This window comes from Leptidea sinapis, chromosome 33 (genome assembly GCF_905404315.1).
Source record: "Leptidea sinapis chromosome 33, ilLepSina1.1, whole genome shotgun sequence".
Lineage (NCBI taxonomy): Eukaryota > Metazoa > Arthropoda > Insecta > Lepidoptera > Pieridae > Leptidea > Leptidea sinapis.
The window spans coordinates 8,180,535-8,208,306 of record NC_066297.1 but is presented as its reverse complement, the minus strand read 5'-3'; the positions used below and the strand labels follow the sequence as shown (position 1 = coordinate 8,208,306).

The following is a 27,772-nucleotide window of genomic DNA, read 5'->3' as shown; positions in this document are numbered from 1 at the left end:
ATTCTTTAATCGTTTTCTCGTTGCAGATCCATCCCCGGTTCACACAAAACCTCCACCAGTCAGGTCCACAGCGGGAATTATCAGCACCATTCACGAAGGACAGGAACAAGCATACTCTAGAAATACAGACCATTTATTCACAGTTTCCAAGCGATGATTGGATGTCCATTTCAATACGCGGCAGCCATTATTTAATTTTAAGGTTTTTATATTAGTCTATGATGTGTTTTTAGGCCTATATCAATGGCAGTATGTAATAGTAATTCATCTAGAGTTTCGCTATTTAGTGCTATTCTCGTAATTTCCAAATCGTTGATCTTAAGTTTCGATCCTATCCAGGTATTTTATTCTGGATTGGTACTCTACTATCATTTTCCCAGAACTTTAACTGAATCGGAACGCGCGTCAACGACATTTGAAGTACACGCTCCTTCGATCTTACCATTATATTTTTCTAAGAAAACAAAAATATTTCAACTACTATTAAAAGCGTTATCTATGTTCTATTAAATGATAATTTAAGGTGTTAACTCATGCAAACGTCAAAATTTTGCAAAATAAGCATCTCCCCACAATTGACGTTCTATCTTGTTACAAGAATACGGATCGTGCAATTTCCCTAAATCGGAACGTAACTTGATCACAATCAACAGTACCGTCAGTTTGTGTTACAAGAATACGATATTATTCTCGTGTTGTTACGAGAATAGGCCTACAGGTTTTTCAGCGATAAATACGAGATGAACACAACAGTATAAACAATAGAAAGTGTGGTTAGTATACCTCGCCGACGAACACTGACCAATATTTGATAATCGAGGAGTAATAATTGTGGTTCAAAAGCCATTCAACTGGATTTAATATTTTATAATAAGCATAGTCTTGGATGTAAAGATGTTTTTTTTTTGTTGACACATCTTGGGACTTCTTCATTCAAACGTTTGGTAATACCGAAATCAACGATGATAGAATAAGGTCCGTTATCCGCAGTATGCCAGAAGCCGTCTTACGGCCGTTCCCAATATACTATCTACAGATAGAGATAAATTACTACCTTGTACTGTCAGTAATTAGCAGTCAATAATCTGAACCTGTCCCAATATATCCGATAAGTCATTCTTATCGCCTATATTATGGACGCGTGAATTGAAATTTCCATACAAACGCTGGTAAGCTATACGATGTCCCATTGACAGACAGCGTGTACGGATAAGGTGAGTTACCGTCGATAAGTTTATTGGGACAAAAAAGTCAACGATAGTTACAATTTTTATCTCAAGTAAAAGATAGACTGAATATTGGGAACGGCCGTTAATATTTAATCTGAGATCAAATGTATTTTGTATCTTTTATGCGCAGTTATAAAAACAACAACACAATGGATCACGGATTGAGTACCTGTATCTTCTGGTACGGACCATTCTAAGAAGTCAATACTCATAATATTATTTAACTTATCCAGATTTGGCTACCTTTTGCCGTTTTAGGTTAGAGGTTAGGCTACCTATTTGTAAAATCCAATTTAGAAATATATAATGTATTACTTAAGTAGTACAATCACAGGAGTGATTTAAGTTATTTATATAGCTATGTATTTGATAAGTTACCTATAAATAAATATTGTTAGCGATAATGTCATATTGTATCGTACCAGAGTGTAAAATTATAATCTATTGGGTAAGTAAGTGCAACGTATAGTTAGACTTTATACAAGATTGGAAATAAAAAACAACTTGTAACTTCATATTGGTTAAATGCAATGCAATTTTTGGGTTCCGATGTTTAAAATATAAGATATTATAATACTTTTTGCATATAACTTTACCTACTCTCTCTATGGTAATGTGTAGTACCTAGTACGTAATTATGGAGGGTATAGGCAAGGATAATCATTTCGTATGGGAGAAAAAAGTGTCCAGCCTATGTTGTAAATAACAGTTCAAAAAGACAATGACGCTGGTGCTGACACAGAGTATGTGAATGTAGCAATGGTAAACGAATTGAAGTATGCCGAGTTAAAAAAATTAATATTATTATCGACTATTTACTGTAGTTAATTATTCAAAATCCAAACTACTTATATTGTACAAGATAATATCTATATATCAGCTTGGTTATAGACAGTGTCTCAAAGAAACATTTTAAGAAATTAATAGCTTTAAGGGTAAATGTATACACTTTTATAATAAAGTCCCAGCCACTGTTCAGGCATTATCTATAAATAAATTTAAATGCTTAAAAAAATGGCTGTCGTAAATCCCATTACACCACAGCTGAATATCTTAGTGATCGGACAGCCTGGGACTAGATTATGATTATTTTATAGCGATAGAAATGACTGTACAATATTGTATATTTTTATTGAAAAGAGCGCAAAAAAATAATGCTGGGAGAGTTGCTTGCGCCGTTTATTCTCTCTCAGAGCGCCATTTGTTTCCGAAGCGGTAGTAGTATCTAGTATATTAGAAATAACATCAAAAAGAATTCTAAACGAATCAATTTTGAGAAAATAAATGCCGTAATAATTATTATAGGGAAACGTGCACCGAGAGTGATTATTATTATTTTATATTTGGCGCTTCTTTTAAGATAAATCTTATAAGGTTAAACCCTGATGCTACTGTTGCGCCACCCTTTTGTAATTTGCATTTTGACGCACACACATATACACAGATGATTCTCTTTGCCTCTACCATCCATAGTATCAATTATTGTTATTATTGACGTATCTACACGTCATATTCAGTGGTATTCTCTAGTCTTTGATAATAAATTTTCTGTACGAATAATGTTTTCTTAATTGTGTGGAGCCCTACCTTTACCTATAGCTTTGGATGTCCATCTGTGCTACTGACGTAATTTCAAAATCGTTGACGTTAAGTGCCAAGCCTGTCCGAGTTTTGCTCTAGATTCGTATTCTCATATCATTTCATTACAATTTAATTGAATTGGAGCCTTGCGTCGGCGATATTTTGACTGTTTACGACATGTCAATCAGAAATTATAATCTGTCACTCTTTGTTTGTCTACACTTGTAGTATATAGTTACTCTATGGGTGAATAATATAATGTACAACTTTGACATTCATGTGTCATTTAGCTGTGTAATGCATAAAGATGCAAAGATGAATTTTGATTTGATTTATCGCACACTTGAACGAATGTTATATCATAACATCGCAAGGACACATCCGTTGGGAAAATTTATTGATGTGGGCGTTGCTTTGCGGAAATCCATAATTATACAAATGATTTGAGTTTTCTTTAGTGTTAATTCCGCTAATATTTGTCACGAGACTAGAGTCTCGTGACAAATTTTGGCGAGACAACACATTCTGAGGATGCCTCGTGTAGAGGCGAAACACGTGTCGAATTGTTTAAAGACAAATATTGGCGGAATTAACACTAAAGAAAACTCAAATCATTTGTACATCCGTTAGGAATTTACTCAAGTATGACACGTTTACTGCGATATATGCAGTCTGGACTCAGGGGTCAGAGTAGGTTAATAATACCTATGATAGATGACTCGCAGTTACGATTACCATCCGTCTGGATTAATCCGGACTTTCAGACTGTAGTCCGGCTCTCTAACTTGTCCGTATTTTATTTCTAATTATGTAGATGGAAATAATTGATATATTAATTAAACTTAATATGAACTAAGATCAAATAAGTCTTTATGAGAAACGAAATATAAATGATATCAACTAAAAAATCCGGACTTTTATCAAAATGTTTGGCTTTTTGCCTTTTGACTCACACTAATGCGATGCACGCAACACCAAGCGATCGAGCCATTTACTAGGTATCTACTAGAAGTCCAACAAACCAAGCAGCTTTGCATTAGGTACATACTGCCAATCAGTTTGAGCTGATAGTGGGGCCAACACCGGAGATATTGACTTTCAATGCGCTTTCTTAAATCCGTTTCATTGTAAAAACCATCTGCGTACGATAAATGAATCGCTTTAAAAAACAAATAAAACAACACTATATGTATATACATTTTTATAGTTGAGCAACAATTGTCAATTCGGTGGTCATTACATATTCACAAAGTATAAATATTTAAAACGGCTTCAGTCACATTCAATATTTGCAGGTCTGGATCGGCGCCCCATCTAGCACTGAGTCCTTGGGCTCCGACGGAGCGATGCCTACGCCGACTGAATGTGAGTGAAGCCATCTTTTGACAGTTTTAATAATTTATTCACAAATTCATTAAATTTAACAATAATCAATACAATTTACATTATTATGATAGCTACAAAACACACTACTTTAATATACAATTAATAATGAACAAAGCTATACCCGCACAAAATTCCGAAACTTGTGGTTACTTCCTCCGAGGGGGTAGATCAGCAATAGGTTATTTGGTACCCCATAGAATACTACGGCATAGCAAAAAACCTTATTAATACATCCTAACTATTCTAATAAAATAGCTCGTAAAATTTTGTACCACAGGTACACCTACGTTGGCGTATCACGAGTAAAAGTTTTCAAAAGGCTTTATGACTTCCGAAAGGATTTGTTTAAAAAAGAAAAGTTGTCGCCAAACAAAAAGAAAATATAGAAATTGAACGGAAAAGCGACTAAGAGAGATTCTCGGAATTCAAACTTTAAAAAATACCCATCCTTTACAATTCAATATATAATATATTCTACATATATTATGTACATAAGGAATGCGTTTAAGGCAACTTATTATATCAGTAATTTTCTAACATACGACACTATATATACTAAGACACACGTGTTACTGTCCGACGAGGACTCTCTCCGCTAGTTGTCACAGAGAAGAGCTATCAAAGACAACACTCGCTTAGGGATTATATCGGATAAAACTATCGGAAATAAACTCGCTTCTAGTTCATGGCCGACGGTTTTTTTTATAATAAAAGTGGGGGCTGACGGGCAAGAGGCTCACAGGATGCGGAGAGGTGAGGCAACCGCCCATGGTCTTCCGCAACAACAGGTGTCAAGAAATGCGTTGCCGGCCTTTAAAGTGGGAGTTTTTTCTTGAAGGTCCCTAAGTCGTATCTGTTCAGGAAAACCGCAGCCGATAATTGATTCCACAAAGTGGCTGTGCGAGGCAAGAAATTTCTAGAAAAACGCGCGGTTGTGGAATGCCAGATGTCAACGTGATGCGAAAAATGTCAACGTCATGGCCGGCGGTGGGAAGAGAGCCTAAATAGGTTAATCGCTATTCTAGATAGAGACAACAAATGACCAAATGTTAACTTTATCACTTTCACACTTTCCCCTTCTTACAGCTGAAAAGTGAACAATCAATCCATTCTACATCTATGGTCTTTATATACATACTAGCTGACCCGACAGACGTTGTTCTGTGTATAAAATTATGTTTATATTTAACCTCCTGAGAGAGTTAAAAGATATAAATTCTAATTAGGTATTCATTTCATACTATTCTTTCAATTTGATTCCTGAACGACGGGGGACACATCAAAGGAAAAACAAAATTGTTGTTTTTCCTTTGATGTGTCCCCCGTTTTTCCCCATTCCCACACCCCCGAAATTCCGAGCATTTTCATATTTATTCACCTTTTAAACCTTCTCTGGGCGTCCACAAATAATTTAAAATGAAAATTAGCCAACTCGGTCCAGCCGTTCTCGAGTTTTAGCGAGATTTACGAACAGCAATTCATTTTATATATATAGATAGATTATACAATACACAATACTTCACCTTTTCGCGTTAGAACATTAAAATCACCTGCTTTTGATTTTGACATTCAAATATGTCCAAAAGATACGCCAACTTATGTAACAAATTCATAAAAATTGTATATTATTCATATAAGGAAAAGTTTACCGAACGTTTAGGAATTTAAGACAATGTCCCGTGGAGCATATTGACAGCAGTATTATTTTAACACCAGAGAAGCTCGATGGTTCTCTGTCCACAGAGAACAAACCCCGGCAAACGAACTTTGACAAGAATTGACTCATTGATTTATTTAATAAATATTGCCACTAGAACACTCTTAATTTGTTATAAAATTATTATATTAAAAGTCGCTAAACATGGAACAATCAGTATATATCATAATATCTAACAAGGTAAAAAGGCAACTTATCACAATTATTATTATCAATAATGTCCATGAAATGCTTAAAAACATGCGTATAATCCGAATAAAAAAGAATTTATACAAAATAAGGTCCGAATACATTGATTTGACTCGCTTGCGAGTGAGAAACCAACTTCGGTATTACCACTCACACATTCTGAGCATCCGATGAGCATTGATATTATACTATATTTAGAATTGTTAAATCTATTCAGTATCCAACAAATTTGCATGTATTATTTTATTTATTTTTATGGTATTTGACTTGCTTAGATAAATAATTATTAGAGATAATTTATTATTATGTAAGGATGAACATTGTGACAAACCCGCGTTAAACTTGTCGCATTACAAGTACCAGCAAGTAAGTAGTGATTTAGTATTAAACGTAATGGTGGACGTAAAACATAAAACAACATGAATATTAATATTTCAGTAAATTGTAGAAACCTTGTATGTGTACGTTATGTACGAACGCAAGAAGTTATTCTTCCTTGGCGTAATAAAACAAAATTCTTAAAAAAAATATTCCTCGTGCAATTTTACGTTTGTAGAAAAACCAATATTTTTATTAAGAAGGTGTAAAATACAACCAATGAAAATATTATTATACAGTTAAATAACGTGTAATTAAATATCATTAAATTATTTTTATACAATTAGAGTTAGAAATTATAATTTTTTATTTTAAAACTTGTATGAATTGAAATATATTTGATTCTCGTCCATTCGTTGTGGTTCAGCAGACATATGAGTTACAAGAGGCTTGGTAGCTGAAGTATGATACAATTAGTCTAGTTGACCAGCTAACGTCAGGTGTCGAATTTGCGTGACGTTGTTCGAGCGCATCGTAAATATTCACTCTGATAATTTTTCCAAACGAACAATAACTTCCAAAATATATCGCGATCATTTTTCGCTATGAGATTCTAAGCTTATTCGTATTATACACACTTAAGCTGTTGAAGTCTGTCACTATCCGCAACGTTGCAAGCGTACGCAGTAAGGAATTGCCCTTATAAAAGTTCTTTTACTATCTTATTTAGATTTGTATGGATAAGACTGGTTTTAGTGCTCGACCGATGGTGAGCGCTGAGGTCGTTCAAGCGTAGCTATAATAATGAAAACATAATATGAACGTACAGATGAATTGCTACGAGAATCGAGAATCGTCGATCGAGCTCGTCGGTCTGCTGAAGCGCGCTATGGGGATAAATAAGTGCGATCAGCGCGACGCCGACTGAGCGACCGAGCGACCGACCGAACGCGTGTGCATCATAATCAAAAATCGTAAACAAAAGTTCGTGTTCTAGCAATTTCGAATATATTGTAGAAGTTTTCCAGCGATTAGGCACTCTATAATAACTGGGTAAACATAATATCTTCTCCGTCTTTTATTCTGTAATCATTTGCGTAAATAGTACGCACATATTAAAGAGATTAAACATGGGTTCATTTTTCTTCGCAACTGTACACGCGCAATCAAGTTTGCTGTCAGCTGAGCACTAAACGCAACATGGTCAGCGCGTATGGTGCGTGCTACGATCGACCGAAGTTAGCGCTCACCGTCGGCCAAGCGCTAAATCCATCCTAAAACCGAAGTTATATCCAAATATCATCAGATTTTATACCGCCAGCGAGCTCATAACCTTTTTTTTATTCCATAGCTTTCATTCGCCATCGTTCTTTATATTATATGAACATATATATGAACATACATAAACTTATAATGCCTACTACTCAGCTAAATCGAGTTAGTTAGTCTTTAGTGGAGCGATGTATATGCTTTTACAACAAGATCCCAGAAAATGTTAAAAACGTATTACGAAATTCAAAAGAATTGTTAAGAAACAGTTGTGTCGTAAACGTCACTATAGCATAAATTACTTTCTTAATGGAACCACAGATTGGGAATGGAGTGACTGTCCTTAGGTTATTTAATAAGAAGTTTTATTGCATAATATTAAATTTAAGTGGTAGTTTTTGACATTCAATAAATGATATCATATCCTTTTTTAATATAGATATTTGAATTTGGAACAGGCCAAAAGCCAAACAAAATGAGCGAGAGAACAATATCGGTATTACCGCTCATCGATTTATATCATTGCCAATGTTGCGTTAATATGAATCCGTCTCTCTACATGTAGAATTATCAACTAATTTAAAAAGTAAATTTGGATGGAATAATAAAAAAAGTCTGATCTATACTGGCGTATATTCCACAATAGCTCCGCTCCACATGAAGTCATAATCCAACAGATGTTATCATCATATTTTGGTAATCCAATATTAGTTGGAAGGTAAAGGGAACACTCTCCCAATCGGTTCAATGATTCCAGTCAAAACCTAGATTTTGTTTACATCACAGCGATTTTTAAAGAGCCTCTATAATAGTATAGGCATCAAATTGCTGGGAAGACAATCGAAAAAAAAAATATTTCGAAAACGAAGCTTTTATTAAATATTTTAAAAGTGATAACAGCTTGTAGCACAAACGCAAATAAACACGAATAAATTAATGTCGCGTTACAAGGTATCATTTTTTAAATATTCATCATTAAAAGCTTATTTTTTAAGTGCGATTTTGTTATTTTTTTTTAAGTAAATATGCCTTAGTAAACTGAACTTGCAAAGTGCCTACTTATAATAGCTACCTATTGCTTGTAGTTTAAGCTCTAACCTCCAGTAGAATTAACCTCAAAACAATGATAATGGGAAAAAACAGTATCCCACGCACAAACTGTCCTATACGTAAACGTAATCCTGGAATCAGCTTTGGTGTCACTTCCCAAATCTTCGGAACAGTTACGTCGCTTTTGAAAGCCCGTGAAACTTCTGCGATTGGCTCGCTGAAGTACCCAGAAAGAAAGTCTATATAATAATACATTAGATGGTCTTTATATCCGGCAGGGTAATCCAGCATTATCCATTCCGGGTGTCTGGCAAAACCATTACCCGTCCCATGCCTTCTATGAATAATAACTATACGATTACACAGTCCTATTATTTTTACACGTGAACAGTCAATGGCCTCAAATTAACAGTCTTAATTGTTACCCCACTTATCTTACATTGACCCCATTTTCACCACTAAGCCCCATGCGGCACACATTTATTTCCTAATGTTCCCCTATCAGCTGCTCACCATCTGAAAATGTATTTATTGTTTATTCAACATTTTGTACTTCATCATCACTATCATTTCAGCCGGAAGAAGTGACCTAAATATTTCCACGAAGATCGCTCCTGAATTGCTCTCATCCAAACTATTGCCGCGATCTTGAGCCTAGCAAAACTGCGTCTTCAGGTACGTGTTCGCGATTCGAGGATTTTACTGCCGCAACGGCCATCTGTAGTTCGAGCTATGTGACCTCACTGCTACTTCAGTTTCGCAATGACAGATGGCCGTTGGGGCAATAAAGTTTTCGAATGGCGACCACGTATCGGAAGGCGCAGTGTTGGTAGGTCCCCCACAAGTTGGACCCATGATCTGGACAAGATCGTTGGAACAGGTTGGATGCGGATATTGTAGGACCGATGTCGTAGAAATCTTTGGGCGAGGCCTTTGTCCAGCAGTGGACGTCTTCCGGTTGATATAATGATGATATCATGTACACCTTTTTCGACACGAGCAAAGCGTTTAAGTGATACGGCCTGCCCATTACAATGCACCTCTCTCTATTCTTGGAAATCCCAAAAATTCTGCATGGCACTATAATTGTGCTCGTCACTTTGAGACATACAATGTTAAGTCTCATAAGCCCAGTACTTTTTTATGGAAGAGGGGACAAACGAGCTTATAGGTCAGGTGATCACCGCCGCAATGACTTGCAAATCCAGAGGAATTACAGCATTCCACAGCTTGGTGGAAGAAAGTTCCTTGAAAACCGCATGGACTCCCCCACATCCAGATGGTGGGGATGATATCCTAATAAATGGCGTGTCGTGCAAACGTGAAATTCGCCAGCAGGGATCACGTGAACCATCTCTTCGGAACACTCCCGTGATAAATGCGGTACAAGATACACAATAAATGAATGATTACGTCTCAAGCAACGCCAAGTGATCACAGTCAGTGAAATTTCACCAGCTACGGTGCCCTTTAAACCAAAACATAATAACGCTTGCACATTACTGCTTCATAGTCATTAACGTACAATAAACACTTAGACTCACAATCACGCTTAAAAATTGTCTGAAGGTAACATTTTAATTGTTAAAATAAAATGTTCTTGCCTCGTGTTCGCGTCCCAGCTTCTACTAAGCGTAAAAGACAATAGACTTTGAACATTACTGCCACAAAATAAGGTGTTAATTTGAATAAGTGTTTTAAGTTTATCTGTATAGTAGGTAGGAGTCTAGTTATTAATAATACGTCAATGATCACGGTAAAATATGGCGATGTTGTGGTAACCAACAAGCCTCTGCAAAGAAACCTCTAGCAGATAAAATGTGATCATTGCTTATGTTAATATCTTAGTCGGTGACGGTTGATACGCCTTGATGGAATTGACGGTAACTTGAAAAAATTCAGTTATCATATAACACGGGTTTTAATACATTAAAAAGTATATTATTTTTTAATCAATATTAATGATTGAATTTGTATTACCTCATTATATAGCGGTGGCTATGTACTCCTTGGTGTCGTTTGATTTTCCGATGACTCCTGAAAAGTAACGTATTTCTATTGTAGTAATCTTTATATTATATATAATTCTTGTGTGCATGTGTATGTCACTGAACTCCTCCTAGACGGCTGGACCGATTTTGATGATATTTTTGTATGTTCCAGTGAATTTGGGATTGGTGTGTGTCGTCAGGTGGATTCGAGAATGGTTTAGATTCACAATTAAACTACCTCCTAAACGGCTGGACCGATTTTGATGATTTTTTTGTTTGTTTCAGTGAATTTGAGGTTGGTTTAGATTCTCAATTCCGTCCATATAATATAATTCTAATGCTCATGTGTATGTTAGTGAACTCCTCCTAACGGCTGGACCTATTTTAGACGTGTGTACAGGATAACGTCGGTTGGGTCCTCTAGTATATCTATATAAATTTAAACCGACTTATATTTGGGGCATATTCACACAAAAACCACTTAGATGACGTCATAGCTTTAACTGTTAACCGTTAGAAAGATTTCTCTAACCTTCAGTACACGAATGTTGCTACCGCTAGATTAGTGTGCTTCAGTTATTTTCACAGCATCATGACGTACGGTATTTTACTGTGGGGTCATGCTACTGATATACAGATATGCTACATTGATAGTGTTTGTTCTGCAAAAGAGAACTATTCGTGCTATATATCAGCTTGGTTAAAGACATGCTCTCATAGAAAAAATTTAAGAAATAAATATTATGACTGTTCATTGTCAGTACATTTATGAAAAGTTAATATACCTACGTTTATACTTTGTCCTCTTAAAAGTGATTTTGATTATTATTACACTAGAAATAAGGGATTGCTTGTAATTAATTCTAGTAGGCTTAATAAGATACATAATAGCTTTAAGGGTAAATGTATACACTTTTATAATAAGTCCCAGCCACTGTTCAGGCATTATCTATTTAAATAAATTAAAATGTTTTATTAAAAAATGTCTCTGTCGTATATCCTACTACTCCAGAGCTGAATATCTAAGTGATCGGACAGCCTGAGACAAGATTATGACTATTTTGACAGTACAATATTGTATATTTCATTAAAAAGAGCGCAAAAAAAGAATGCTGGGAGAGTTTCTTGCACCGTTTCTTCTCTCTCAGAGCACCATTTATTTCCGCAGCGGTAGTAGTATCTAAAATATTAGAAATGACATCAAAAAAATTCTAAAGGAATCAATTTTGAGAAAATAAAAGCCATTTTTTAACCGTATCCGACCAATGTTCGTTGGTTAAAGTTATTGTTAATATTTAAAAGCTAAATAGCGACCTGTCAAAAGCTTCAAATAAATTCGATATTGACTTGATATTTTACATTTTAACTTTAACTATACCAAGGAATACGATGGTGCAACACATTCCACAGTCTATGTTAAAGTCAGTGTTACTGTTAGCGTAAAATTTGACTTAAATCTTAACTATAACAGCTAATATGATGTAACCCAGTCTAAGAGTAGTTTAGTTACATTATTTTTATAAAAGAGGGGGCAACCGGGCAAGAGGCTTACGGGATGGGGAGAGGTGAGTCAACCGCCAATGGACGTCCGCAACATCAGGTGTCAAGAGATGCGTTGCCGGCCTTTAAGGTGGGAGTATGCTCTTTTCTTGAAGGTCCCTTAGTCGTATCGGTTCGGTAAAACCGCAGCCGGTAATTGATTCCATAAAGTGGCTGTGCGAGGCAAGAAATTTCTTGCGAAACGCACGGTTGTGGAATGCCAGACGTCAACGTGATACAGGTGGTACTTTGCACGTAATGTCCGGTGGTGGAATTCGGCCGCTTGAATCAACCCAAACAGCTCCTCTGAGCACATCAAATTGGGCAGCGGCGCACACACCGCAGCGCCTAGCTTTTGATAATTCGGAACTATAGGTATAAAATGAAAATTTTATTATTGATATTCTTCATTTGGCAATCCCCACTGGAGTTATCTACAAAATGTTATTACTAAAGCACCATAGTGTCAACAAGTTCTAATCCCTCATCATCTATAAGTATGATAAAACGTAAGTTGAATGCAAAGTTAAGGAATGCGATAGTGCTGTGACCTAATTACAATTGATGACGATATTCATGTGTGTGTCGATAAAATTAATACTAAAGTTGCGATCCCGTGTTATTTTTTTCATTTTAATAATGACTGATCCGGGGTATCGCGTTCCGTTCCTAAAACAATGAGTTTTTATTAAAAAGCATAAAAGGCAAGGCAAAATTAGAATTCGTTTTAATGTCATTTCTAATATACTAGACACTACTACCGCTTCGGAAACATATAGCGCTCTGAAAGAGAGAAGCAAGAAACTCTCCCAGCATTCTTTTTTTTGCGCTCTTTTTTTTAATATTTATTTTCAAGCACGAATAATTGCAATTTTTTTTAAACAGGTGTGTTTAGGTACGGCAGAAAAAAAATGAGATTTAATTATTAGGTTAAAATGATGGAAAAAGTAATAAAATAATATTTTATTCAATTTAACCTAGTGTACCTAAAATTGTAATCATGTAGCATTGTTTAACGCGATAACACGGTAAGCGTGCGATAACTGACAACGACGGCACATCACTACACTACAGGCGCGCGAGGCGAGACGTGCGGACAGAGGGGGGAGATGCTCCCCTTAGGCCCCGAGTGCATTCAACTCACGCGATAACTGTACGATAGCTTGTTGTTTGTTCCTTACCTTTTCAAGGGTGATGAGGGTCGATGCGTGCCCGTTCCGTGTCTCTCTCAGCGTGTCATCATCATCAGATGGGACGTCGTAGAACTCTTCACTATCCATTTCTATGTCTGTGCCTGCAAGTTGAATAAATATCATGAAGCCCTTATACAGATGAAGACGATAAGTGACGAGCCGACCAGACATTGATTTTAAAATAGAAATTAAACATACATACCCAACTCGTTTGTCAAAGAAAGACAAATTAGTTATCCCCAAAATTAAAAACAACTATGGGAAAAGAGAAAAACGCTGGATAGTGCCCACTGTCATAAAGGAACTGCCACAGGATTTGCTAAAAGATGTTTCCTCTAAAAATCACCTTAAACAAATTCTCACAAAACATAATCTCTCGCTGTGCCAATGAAATGAATTCAATATAAGTTAATATTTAATTTATAATTTTAACTTTACTATGCCGTGTTAATTTACAAATACGAAATAAGTTTAATGCTGTACATTAGGTTTAATAGTAGTTTTAGTTAATATTGTAAATTTAGTATTATTGTAAGTAGTATAGTTAGTATTATCTTTGCACGAGAGCTGCTGCCGACAAACTACTTACGTAGTTTGGCAGACTGTACTCATGAAATTTGTAAAGGCTACTACAATAAATGAATTAAACAAAAAACCTATTACGACAGTGGGATGTTCTATGTTGACAAAAAACAACGTGACGTTTTTTATTTTTTTTGGAAAACCAAAAATACTTTGGTATGGGAGGGGCCAGGATCGAACCGGTAGCTCCGTGGTCCATTCTTTTAAGTTTAACACTTTATCTTTGCGTGGCGTTGTATTCAAAGCGCGGCCGAAACACAACTGAAGGTAAAATCTGCTTAATAGACGCGTAGTCAGTTTTGCTTCAGACAATTTTTGAGCGTGATTGTGAGTCTTGTTGGTTAGTATACGTCAACGGTCACGAACTATGTATACTACCGTCTCATGCGCCCGATGATTTATATAACCGCTACACATAAAACTCACCAGCCTGTGATTGGCAGTCATTGAAGTATTCGGAGTCCGTGACGTCACCGGCCGGTGTCACCGAGCGACGCACTCGAGTTTTTGCTTTCATGCGACGCGCGTGTCTGTAACGTTAATTTGTTTATTGTTTATTTAGGAATCATACAGTTTTATATAAATAAAGTTTAGAATAATATGATAACAAGCAGAACTTTGTCTTAGTATTAAATTTTACAATTTCTGAGGACTCACTGGGCGCTAATTAAAGAAATATTTTATTTTATTTGGAAAACTTACAGTGTTACAATAACTTAATTACTAAATAATAGTGTGAACATTTTACACCATTTAATAGTTTTCGCATATTGTTTCTAATAACACATAGCGTAATATAGGTACATCTTTTTTCTTTTTTTTTTTCTTATACAAGTATTATATATAATATGTTAATAATTACATAGGTATTACATTTATTATGTTCAGAGAGAATTTAAACACTACGTTCAATTATGTTTATAGTAACAGTTAGGGAAACACATTAAACCAGTTTTTAGTAATTTTTTATCTGATAGAATTTGTGGAAGAATTAAACAGGTCAAAATCAGGAAAGCCTTTAAGATTATTTATGCAGTGAGATGCTCTTGAGAAGAATGAGTTTTGTTTGTAATTTGACGCACAGTGGGGTATATGTAAATATTTAGGATGTCTTGCAGAGATTCTGGGAATATTTAAATTTATATTCGAGAGAAGATGGGGAGCGTCAATGTGACATTGTGCTATTTTTGTTAAGAATAGAATATCAGCTATTTTGCGTCTCTCGTGGAGTGGTAATATATGATATCTCCTGCATCTTGAATCATAATCATTGTCGTATGTCTTGCACTTATATTCAAGGTATTTAACAAATCTGCGTTGGATTGATTCTAATCTGTTAATATATATATCATACTGAGGGTTCCAAATTTGTGTACAATACTCGAGTATGCTACGAACATATGTACAATACAATGTTTTTATAACCTTGATACTTGAGAATTGGGAACAGGATCTCTTGATAAATCCCATACACTGGTTGGCTCTATTAGCGATGTTTTCAATGTGTTTATCATATGAAAGCTTAGAGTCGTGAATTACGCCTAGATCACGTATCTCATTTACAATTTTGAGTGGATGATCATTAAGTGAATATTGAAATTTAATAAAATTAGGCTTACGGGTAAATGTTATAGCGTAACATTTCGGAACGTTCAGGTCTAGTTTGTTGATGCTACAGTATTTTTCAAACCTGTGCATGTCTTGTTGTAATAAAAGACAGTCATATACGTCACGAATTCGTTTAAATATTTTCATATCATCTGCGTATAGTAGGAATTTGGAATGTTGAAAACAAGCAGCGATATCGTTAATGAAGATATTAAACAACAATGGAGCCAACAAGGATCCTTGAGGGACCCCAGAGGGCACGAAGTTCCATTCTGATGAGTATCCGTTGAGAACCACAGCCTGTGATCTGTTCTCAATGTACGAGGTAAACCACCTATATAAATTACCATGAATTCCTGCCGAAAGAATTTTCTGGAGTAGTATTTTATGGTCAATTCGATCGAATGCCTTGCGCAAATCTGTGAATATAGCGTCTACTTGACCCCCCGAATCCATGTTAAATGTTGTGTAATTTAGGAATGATAGTAGATTAGACGTAGTTGAGCGATTTCTAATAAATCCATGCTGTTCGGGGATAAATAAGGTTGATACACTATTATAGACTTGGGTGTAGACTAATTTTTTTAACTTTAGCGGAAATGCATAACTTTGAAATATATTAAGACTTCTCTGACAAAGAAGGCTTACTATAGTATAGTAGATTATATAGAGGATAATGATGCATGGTTCTGGTCTGGTTCTGCGCAGGTCACCTAAGTTATACAATATTACTAGCCGAGCCAGCAAACGTTCTTTTTAACCGACTTCAAAAAGGAGGAGGTTCTCAATTCGATTGGTATTTTTTTTATGTATGTACACCGATTACATTTGGCTTGGCACCGACTTATAACCTAATAGGTAGCACATATAAATAATAGTATTTTATTAAGTTTTGCATAAGAGGTGTATTAAATTAAATTTTTATACTATATATATTATTTAGATAAGTTTAAAAAGAAAAAAATACAATTAAATTTTAAACAATACATGTATATTTATTTTGCGTTACGTTTTATATTCGATTGCCATCTTACAACCCCATTGAGGTTCTGTGGATGGAACAGAATGATATAAAAATTGAAATTAAAAAAGAGAAATTGATCATAGAAGAGTACAATTCTGAAGTTGTATTTATGTTTCAATGCTGAATCATAACAAAAAATTATAAAAAAAATTGTCAAAAAAATATTTACGGGTGGGTCTTTTATTTTAGGCGTATGAGATGTAGATTAGTAGATGTTGGCCGATACTCAGACCTATCTGATATGCACAGAAAATTTCATTCAAATCGATCAAGCCGTTTTGGAGGAGGTAGGTAATGAACACCGCGACAGGAGAATTTTATATATTAGATATATTGGGCATTTTTGTTACTATCTGATTGAAAAGATGAGCTGGTAGTTTGTTATCAGTTCTTCTCCCCGTGTGAGAGCCCCTTTACGAACTGATGTTTTTTTATGGAATAGGAGGACAAACGAGCGTACTGGTCACCTGGTGTTAATTGATCACTGCCGCACACATTCTCTTGCAACACCAGAGGAATCACAAGAGCGTTGCCGGCCTTTAAGGAAGGTGTACGCGCTTTTTTTTGAAGGTACCCATTTCGTATCGACCCAGAAACACCGCACAAGGAAGCTCATTCCACAGCTTTGTAGTACGTGGAAGAAAGCTCCTTGAAAACTGCACTGTGGAGGACCGCCACACATCCAGATGGTGGGGATGATATCCTAACTTGTGGCGTGTCGTGCGAAGGTGGAATTCGGCGGCAGCTTGCTTCGGATGTAGCTTCATAACGCTTACCAAGTGTTGTTGCAATATGTTATGTTATTGTCCTTTCCTAAAGTAAATTAATATATTTCTTTTCTATGTTGAAATGGTATTAGTTGTGGTAATGTATACTTTTTTTTTTTTTTTTGAGAGGGGGCAAACGGGCAAGAGGCTCACGGGATGGGGAGAGGTGAGGCAACCGCCCATGGACATCCGTAACAACAGGTGTGTCTAGAAATGCGTTGCCGGCCTTTAAGGTGGGAGTAAGCTTTTTTCTTGAAGGTCTCTAAGTCGTATCTGTTCGGGAAGACCGCTGCCGGTAGTTGATTCCAAAAAGTGGCTGTGCGAGGCAAGAAATTTCGAAGAAAACGCGCGGTTGTGGAATGCCAGACGTCTACGTGAAGCGGATGGTACTTTGCACGTAATGTCCGATGGTGGAATTCGGCCGCTGGAATCAACCCGAACAGCTCCTCTGAGCACTCCCCGTGATAAATGCGGTAGAATATGCAGAGAGAACCCACATCTCTACGCAATGCTAGAGAATCAGGCCGATCGGAGATGACTTGATCGTCGATGATTCGAGCCGCTCTTCGTTGTATGCGGTCAAATGGAAGAAGCTGGTACTGGGGAACACCCGCCCAGAGGTGAGAACAGTACTCCATGTGAGGCCGAATTTGCGCCTTATAAAGTTGCAGGCGGTGGCTTTTAGTGAAGTACTGTCGCGCCTTACTGAGTACACCAAGCATTTTAGAGGCCAGTTTGGCCTTCTCTTCCAAGTGACCACGGAACTGAACGTCGCTCGATATATCGACGCCAAGTATGCCAATACAGGCTGTGGCAGTTAGAGGAGTGATCTCGAATCGAGGGGATACGACAAAGGGAGACTTTTTAGTGGTGAACGCACAAACTTGTGTCTTCTTGAGGTTGAATTGGACTAAATTTTGTCGGCCCCATTCCTAGACTTTGCAAAGCATAGTCTCGAATTCAGTGTAGGAAGTCGGTGTAGGAAGCATACCCCGTGCTGTCGTCCGCATAGCAATGAATATTGCTGATTTGCAGCATATCATTGATATTCAGAAGAAACAGCGTAGGGGATAGTACACAGCCTTGCGGGACACCAGAGTTAATGGGTTTTAAGTCGGAGCATGCACCGTTGATAACAACAACCTTGATGCTCCGATCAGCCAAAAAGCTAGTGACCCATTTGCACAACTTCTCGGGAAGCCCATAGGATAGCAGTTTCGCTATAAGCGCTTTATGCCACAACCGATCAAAGGCCTTCGCTATGTCCAAACTCACCGCCAACGCCTCTCCCTTCGACTCAACGGCTTGCGCCCATTTATGGGTGAGGTACGCAAGAAGATCACCAGCTGAGCGACCCTGACGGAAACCGTACTGGCAGTCGCTGATCAGCTGGTGCCCCTCTAGGTACCCCAAGAGCTGGCGGTTGATGATCGACTCCATTACTTTGGAGAAAATGGAGGTAATGGCAATGGGGCGGTAGTTGGACGGATCAGAGCGTACACCTTTCTTAGGGATCGGGTGCACTAAAGCCGCCTTCCGTAATTTCGGGACTACGCCTGATGAGTAGGAGAGCCGGAAAAGACGGGTAAGGACCGGCGCCAGTTCCGGAGCACATGTCCGCAGCACTATCAGGGGAATGCCATCACCCCGCTCGATTTGTGAATGTCCAAGGTGAGAAGCGCCTTAAGCACGGCACCATGCCGAATTTTTACCTCCGGCATATATGAATCGCACCGCAGAATATGCGGTGGTGGTGCACCTTGGTCATCCAGAGTCGAGTTGGACGCGAAGAGGGAGCCCAGGAGATCAGCTTTCTCTTTCGCGTCATGGGCCAGCGAGTCATCATCCCTGTGCAGTGGCGGAATGGCCGGCTGGCAGAAGTTTCCTTGGACAGCCTTGGCGAGCGACCAGAACGCACGAGTTCACGAGGGAAGGCGTGCAAGTCTCTCGCCAATTCAGCACATTGTGCTTCGACTTCGCGTCAGCAATAACTCTTTTGAAGGACCTGGAGGCATGATTGAAGTGTTTTTTAAGTTCGCTGGAATTCACATCCTTAGATACCACCGCATTGACCCAAGCCTGATAGCACTCCTGCTTTCGGCGAGAGGCCATTTTGCAGGAGCGGTCAAACCATGGTTGGGACCTGCCACCGATAGGCACAGAGGAGGATGGAATGAAGAGTTCCATACCTTGCAGTACCACATCAGCAACAGCGTCAGCAGCGGCATCTGGATCTCCCAGCGAAAAAACAGATCTGCCTCTACGGGTAGGATGCAAAAAAGCACCGCATCTCGTCCCACTCTGCTGACCTATAGTGCCACACGCGGCGACAGCCTAAGAAGCGGGGCCGTGTTGGGCGCGTGATCGGCACGGTGCTCCGGATCAGGCAGTGGTCCGACGATCCCAGAGGAGGGTCAACGAAAACTAGGTAGCCGTCCGGATGTGAGGTCAACAGAAGGTCCAACAGTGAAGGTGTATGATCTTGCACATCTGGGATTCGCGTTGGCGCAATAACCAGTTGCGTCAGACCATATGCTAAGGCGAAGTTGTGAACAGATCTCCCAGCATGATCGGTGGTACGGGAGCCTAGCCATTCGGCGTGGTGGGCGTTAAAATCGCCAAGAAACACGATCTCTGCAGTGGGGATCTGCTCTAACACGGAATCTGTAGCCATTTGGATGTTTTCGAGGAGCCGGTCAGTCTCTGCGTTACCGCTATGGGACCTATACAGGCATGCGTAGATTCGCGGATGGTCATCGCAGTCTACACGCAGCCAGATGATAGATAGGTCCTGTCCTTCAAGAAAACTCAGGCGTCGAGAACAGACATCCTCCCTGACGTAAACGCACACGCCAGCCCGTGGTATAAAGGAGTGTTCCAAATTATACCCCGGGTAGGAAAGGTAAGATGAATCAGCCAGGGAGGATATCTGTGTCTCGGTTAAAAAGAGCAAGGCCGGCTTCGCCGTCTCCAGGTGAAAATGGACGGCATTTAAATTTGAGCGAAGCCCCCTGATGTTGCAAAAGTCCACAGCGAGTGTGGAGGAGGGTGGTTTGAGCTTCCTGCTCAGTTTGCCCCGAGTCAGCGCAGATTTGCCCCCTCCAGAATACGCGGGGCAGCCTGGGCAACCACTGTTAGGTACAGGCCCTAATTGTGGACGCCCAGGGACGGATTCTCAGGGGCTTCATAGCCTGGAACCGTCCTGAAGTAGTCTCGTTTTAGTCTGTGCTGCCATTTGTATTTGGGAGGGGGGGGGGGGGGGGTGTAGGCCTCCGGATACCCCACTCACCGGACGAAACACAGCGGCATAGCCGCTATTTCACGTCGGTTTCGAGTGGGGAAGTGGTATTTCTCCGGGCGTGCCGGCCCAATTCGGTTGTGTCCGTGAGGACCCAACATGGCACAACCACTCCTAGTACTGGAACAAGTTGTTTGTTTAGTTCTTTTTAGTGTTCCGTAGTCAAATGGCAAAAAACGGAACCCTTACAGATTCGTCATGTCTGTCTGTCCGTCCGTACGTCACAGCCACTTTTTTCCGAAACTATAAGAACTATACTGTTGAAACTTGGTAAGTAGATGGATTCTGTGAACCGCATTAAGATTTTCACACAAACATAGAAAAAAAAAACAATAAATTGTAGTGGGTACTTAGAACTGAACCTCAAAAATTTTTTTAATCAAACCCATACGGGGGTATCTATGGATAGGTGTTCAAAAAAGATATTGAGATTTCTAATATTTTTTTTTCTAAACTGAATAGTTTGTGCGAAAGACACTTCCAAAGTGGTAAAATGTGGTTTTTAAATTACGAAAATAGCACCGCGACGCGAACGCCGTTCTCCTATTTCGTTGCATTGATACTTACGTTTCTTTCTGCAGTTCTCTCAAGGACTCCAACTCGACTCTTAAACTTGATACTTGTTTGTCCAATCTTGCCACTTCGTTTACTGAAATAAATAATTAATCTAAGATCATTTATACGTCTAGATTATGACAGCTGTGAAAACGTCGAAAAAAAATTGAGCTTAGAACTAACCTCTATTTTGAGCAATGCACGCACACCAACACAAAGTGTCACACAAATTCGACACCTTGACGTTAGTTTATTTATTTATTGTTAACAAGAACGGCCTATAACCAATTACACTTATTAGCACAGAATATAATATTGTTTACAAATAAAATAATAAAAATAACATAAAATTCAATTAACAATAAAATTTGAACTATGTCAAAAGTAATAAGAAATTTTAAATATACACAGATGTTGATACAACACACTAATCAAAGTCGTCTCAACCGTTGTCAATCGTCGTCTTAAAAAAAAAATTAACTGGTCAACTAGACCACTTGTATTCAGCAACCAAGCCTTTTCAAACTCATATGTCTACTGACTGAACCACAACCAATGGACATGAATTAAATAAATTTCAATATACTTTAATTTATAAGTTAAAAAAAATCTCTCTCATTTGTATAAGAAAAATTAATTACGTTATTTAACTAAATAATGTGCTATAATAATATTTTCATTGGCTGTATTTAATACCTTCTTTATTACAACATTGTTTTTGAAGTTATACTTCTTTAGGTGCGTTATGAAAAAATCATGAGATTGAAATTTAATTATGCGCGCGCATCACTGTAAGACGTAAAAGTAACAGGGTGAAGTTGGTTCCTAAAGTTTTCTGACGTTTGCGTCATTCGTTAATTTTTTTTTTTGGTTTCTTCGTCCATTTCATTATTAGGACAGGCAAAGGGTTCAAACCCATACAGACGTTTTCATTATTCAATAATTAATTGTCAAAGCCATCTTTACAAGATTTTTACAAAAAATTTCTTTCTGAAAACGTAGAATAGCACGAGGATTAAATCATTTTAATGATTTTTCCTTCGTTAGGCCAAAGTAGTATAACTTCTTGCGTGCATACATAAGTACACACACACTTTTTTTTTCTTCAAACATAAGCATGGGAAGCATTATTAGTAGTGACAATGTCATTATAATTTTTTTAGTATTTTCTTAGATCAATGAATTTATTTAAAAACTACTTTTAAGTGGATTTAATTGTAACTGTATTTAAGAAAATTAGGTTTTTATTATTATATATTATTATTTTTTACACAAATAAACTTTGAAAACAAAATTTAATGAACGATGCGGGCTCGAACCCGCGACTTCTCGCGTTCCGTGCGAGTGCTCTTCCAACTAAGCTAACCGTTCGAGTGACGTATCGTTTAATAAATCTTGTATAATTTGTTCAACTCTCAAGTTGTGGCTTCATCTACAGTATCTACTTTACAGTTGATAACCTGCTCAACCCCAATATTTGCATATTAATAAATTGACTTGAGATGCCACACTTTTTTACTACTATTTTTTTTTAAAACAGTGATAATGTCATTTGAACACCTCCACCATACAGTCAATTTCTTTATAATTCCAAAGAACTATACAATAGTTATGTGCTCTAAATATATACAGCTTGTATTTAGAATACAAAAGAATAAATCATTCATTGAATTAAATTTTTCTGTTATGTTTGTGTATTAAGTACCAATAAAATGAATGACAAACAAAAAAAATATGGTAATAGATTACATTAATATGGACGAACAACAAATTATAGACGACCCATATAGCCCAGTGGTTAGTGACCCTGCCTACTGAGCTAGAGGTCCCGGGTTCGAAACCCACAGCAAACATTTATATGATGAATATGGATATTTGTTTCAGAGTAACGGATAAGTTTAAGTATATTGTGTCTTGTACCCATAGCAATATAGCCAGGCTATGCCTAATTTGGGGCAAGATAATTTGTGTAAATGTGTGTCAATAAAAAAAAAATATATAGTATTAATATATTTATGAAGTAGTTTTCTACCCCATCAATACTATAGCTTTTCTCAAAAAATATGACTGGTTTGTGCACAAAATGTTTGAAGCAATAACCTTCTATTATTATTGTTAAATGTAGTAAAGGGTGAACTTCAGGTGCCACATTAGAAACACAGACCTCATATTAATGTACAAATAGCCAGTAGCTATAGTTTACAATTTGTAGTGACCATTATAAAAGGTTATTATTACTGTGGGGCAGAAAAGTCCTTGAATGGCACCCACACTGGAAAACAGTGTTGGTAGGCCCTCTCACAAAATGGACTAATGGTCTGGTCAATATTGTAGAAAAAAAAAACATAAGGTAGTATTGTTTCTGGATGAAACTTCACATATATTTAAAGTGAAAAGAAACCAGGTATGATGAAATAAACAATATTCTATCTCGCATCGTGTACTGGGGTAGTGTTAATAACCGAATGTTAAATAGCAAGACAACAAAATATATAATATTTACCATACCAAATGTTAAAAATGTAAATGTGAATTAAAAAGATTAGACAATGAACTGACGTAGATATGGCGCGACTAGTTTACTTTAGTTATTTTCATAGTATTATGCCCTGTGGTACTTATATTGCCATGGGGCAATGCTGCCAATATTAATATCATCTTTGTGCTGCAGAAGAGGGCTAATCACTCTATTTATAACCTACGTTCTAAAGAATCATTAAAAGAATTTTTAAATATATATTTAACCTAATATAATATATACAGGATGGTCCAAAAGTCCGTTTACATTTGAATCGGTTGCCACGTCTAGCAACGGCGGCGGAGGGGGGTGGAGGGGTTACGCATTGCAAGAGCGGCCAATGGGAATTTAGTACCATGGCGTCGTTTAGCGGTAGTCAACGTGCATTTTGTGTACGCGAGTACTATCGAAACAACGATTCTGCGACCTTAGCTCAGCGAAAGTTTTGTAATCATTACAAGCTACGACACAAAAATCAAGCTCCATCAGGTGTGTTAATTAAATAATGGGTGCTCAAGTTTGAGAAGACGGGTTCAACAATGGATTTACCTCGATCTGGCCGGCCTAGAACGTCGAGGGACCCCGAAAACGTGGAGCGAGTAAAATCGTCTGTTCGTGACCAACCTGGACTATCAACTCGAAAGCGGTCTGCTGTCCTTAACGTGCCAAGATAATGATGTATTAAACCGCATTCTCAAGAAAGATTTAAGTCTACATTCCTATAAAATCCAAATGGTGCAGGAATTAAGGCCTCAGGACCATGCCACTAGGTTGCAGTTTGCGAACGAAATGGTAGAGCGATTCACCAGTTTTACAAACATTTTTTTCTCAACTAGGCACACTTCCACCTAAATGGGCATGTTAATAGACAGAATTGTCGTTATTGGAGTGACACTATGTCATGGTGATCAAAAACCCCTGCATTCCAGCCAACCAACCCAGTAACTCTTGACGAATTAAAGGATCATATTCGCACAGAAATCCAAAACATCTCAACAGAAACATGTAAAGCTGTCATCAAAAATTTCCGCTCTAGATTGCAGCAATGCCAGAATAATGAAGGATTGCATATGGATGATGTGATTTTTAAGAAATAAATTCCCCTTTTGTTTACTATTGAAAACAATAAACAGTTTTGATCTACTATAATTAGTTTTTTTTTAATCATCATTCCAATTATAAACGGACTTTTGGTCTACCCTGTATATTACTGACATAGCCCAAATTATTGCGAAACTGAAGTGGCAATGGGCAGGGCATAGTTCGACAGACAGATGGCAGTTGGGGTACACATACCAGAAGACGCAGTGTTGGTAGGCTCCCCACAAGATGGTCCAACGATCTGGTCAAGATCGCAGCAATATGATGAATGAGGGCAGCGCAAGGCCAATTGTTGTGGAAATTTTTGGGGGAGGCCTATGTCCAGCAGTTGTCATCTTCCGGCTGATGATGATGATTCAAATATTTGGTATTAGGTCAATGGTTTGAAATAGGCTGTAAAAAGACTGCATATGCAATTTACTGTGAAGCATCTAAAGCAGCTGTTCAAAAAATTAAAGACAGTGTAGTAATGTAACAACATTTAAATCAAATCAAAATCACTTTATTCATATAGGTCAATGCAATGGCACTGATATAAATGTCAAAAGTTTTCTTTTCACATTTACCAGCACTTCGGAAAAGGTTGAGGTTAAATGAGTTGAGTGACAAGAAACTCATTACAATTCTTTTAAATCAACATTTACAGCTTCATCATTTCACAAATCATTTACTATTTATTTATGTTAAGTACATTACAGTTAATGTATAGTCATGCAACCAAAATACTCAAATGTTAAATACTCAATGTCTTACAAAACAAGTCAAAGGAAAATGTAAATAACTAAAACACAAGAGTTATTGAGTACAGTAGATGCATCAAGTGTTCTGTGAACTGCTGAATCACTTGACATTGCGTAGAGACGTCGCTTCATTGTGTGTCTTCTACCGCATTTATCACGAGGAGTGTTCTGAAGAGCTGTTTAACCTGATTCCTGCCGCCGAAGTCCATCTTCGCACGACATGCCACAAGTTAGGTTATCATCCCCACCATCTGGATGTGTGGCGGTCCTCCACAGTGCGGTTTTCAAGGAGCTTTCTTCCACATACTACAAAGCTGTGGAATGAACTTCCTTGTGCAGTGTTTCCGGAATGATATGACATGGGTACCTTCAAAATAAGTGTCACCTTCCTTAAAGACTGGCAACGCTCCTGTGATTCCTATGGTGTTACAAGAGATTGTGGGTGGCGGTGATCACTTAACAACAGGTGACCCGTACGCTCATTTGTCCTCCTAATCCATAAAAAAAAAGTATTGCAAGCATTTTATTAGTGATTATAAAAAATATAATAACTTTAATTTTAAGAAACATGAATAAGAGTTTTTGGTAACAGGATCATCCAGTCACCACAAGTAGCACCCATAATTATGTGTGATTAAATCTACCCAATGTAATTACATCACAATATACACAAGAATAAGACAATATACATAAGAATATAAATAGCATCTATTACCTAGAGCTAAAGGGAGACTTAAACGTGTTTGTAATCCATTCCGTAATAGACACTTCCAACTACAACCACAAGAAGTAAACAACGTAGGAAACACAATACTAACCTAACATTGCTCTTCGTTTTTCAGCATATATCTGTTCATAAAGGAACATACCAGCAGCACCAACTAATCCAATAACAGCGGCACCCATCATCATCCGTGGAGACCAGTAACTATTCATTATAAATTGTAAATAACTAAAACCTTTAATTATTGTTGAACCACTGAAGTGAACCGTCCGCTTTGTAAGAGCCGATAACTAATAACTAACTAACGAATTTAGAATAATATTATTAATATATTAGCAATTTATAGGTGAAAATCTCTGAGATTTTATAGAATTTAAATATTTTGCAAGACTATTAGACTAGCAACAATATGATACAAATTATAAAGTTATTATGTGTCATTTAATGACAGGACAGAAAATCAGTTGACAAGTGACATGACAGGCATTTTATTCTCAAAGTGACAAAAGATCAAAAAACACTGCAGGGGCCCTAGAATATTAACACTAATATTCTAAGTAGCCTTCTTTTTCCCCACATTGGCGTGTAACGCTATCATAGCGTTACAAAATATAGTGGGCGTGGCAAAAAAACCTCGATCTCTCTCTTGACAGTACACAAATAGTGTTCTGACGTATTTAGTCTCTGAAGTAACCTCTGTTAACAATGTATAACACTGATTTCTTAGAATATTTACTCTACAGAAGTAGCGTCGGTAACTTCATAACAAATAGAAAGGACAAGCGATATACAATGTAGGCTGAGATAGAACGGGACAAAGCCATTGATCTTGCATCTCTATCGCGTAATCCATTTTATTGTTTGCCCCGATTTTAACTTTGAGGCAAGCAAACAAGATCTGTCATGTCATCGAGCTTGCAAATAGTATTTTTCCTGAGTTAGCTTCCACACGTAAGTATAGCTTTTTACCAATGACTTTCTATACATATAGACATTGCACCTCATACAAAATCAAAGCTGAAATATGGCACATGCCACAAATGACACCATAATAACGTTCGATATCTATGCCTATACATTTCTGCGTTTATAAGTTTTACCTTCGTCAGTCTGTCCCTATTTTCCAATGAAGATCTGTTCAGTCGGAGGTTGTTTACGTTTCTAACCAAAAATCACACTCATATTATAAAGTGGAAAGTTTGTATGTTTATTTATTGGCTTGTGTTTATATTTGTTGCTTCTTTACGTTCTAAAGGGATTTGGATTTAATAAGTTAAGGTAACCTTTAATGAGAGAAACTAATACTCAAATATAATAGTTTTATTTACATAAAATAATTAGTTAAACTGGTTATTTAAATGTTAAGTTCCTTGAATTTAATAAAATTTGTCTT

The 27,772-nt window shown here is 37.4% G+C and overlaps 2 protein-coding genes across 2 annotated transcripts in view; one reads left to right on the top strand and one right to left on the bottom strand.

Moving 5' to 3' along the window:
- LOC126974711 (transmembrane protein 145-like) overlaps window positions 1-167 on the top strand; it is a 33,784-nt gene extending 33,617 nt beyond the window's left edge. The window contains exon 15 of the mRNA XM_050822300.1: window positions 27-167. Within this exon, the coding sequence (XP_050678257.1) occupies window positions 27-157 (131 nt within the window). The 3' untranslated portion in view covers window positions 158-167. The remainder of the gene's footprint in view (window positions 1-26) is intronic.
- A 5,379-nt stretch (window positions 168-5,546) lies between these two features.
- Window positions 5,547-26,785, bottom strand: LOC126974748 (uncharacterized). Its single transcript, XM_050822361.1, has 6 exons — window positions 26,474-26,785; window positions 21,309-21,390; window positions 14,471-14,574; window positions 13,451-13,563; window positions 10,720-10,776; window positions 5,547-9,255 (listed from the first exon to the last, which is right to left on the bottom strand). Exons 1-5 carry the CDS (start codon window positions 26,589-26,591, stop codon window positions 10,738-10,740), a joined length of 456 nt encoding a protein of 151 aa, XP_050678318.1. The 5' UTR covers window positions 26,592-26,785; the 3' UTR covers window positions 5,547-9,255; window positions 10,720-10,737.
- Between the last annotated feature and the right edge of the window lie 987 nt (window positions 26,786-27,772).

Bases quoted from the DNA above. Each gene is read 5' to 3' on its own strand.
- LOC126974748 (XM_050822361.1), bottom strand. From the start codon at position 26,591: ATGAATAGTTACTGGTCTCCACGGATGATGATGGGTGCCGCTGTTATT. The intron at 14,575-21,308 runs GTAAGTATCAAT...TTAACGTTACAG, and splicing joins AGAGAACTGCAGAAAGAAAC to ACACGCGCGTCGCATGAAAG. The intron at 13,564-14,470 runs GTGAGTTTTATG...TTCAACTTGCAG, and splicing joins TGACTGCCAATCACAGGCTG to GCACAGACATAGAAATGGAT.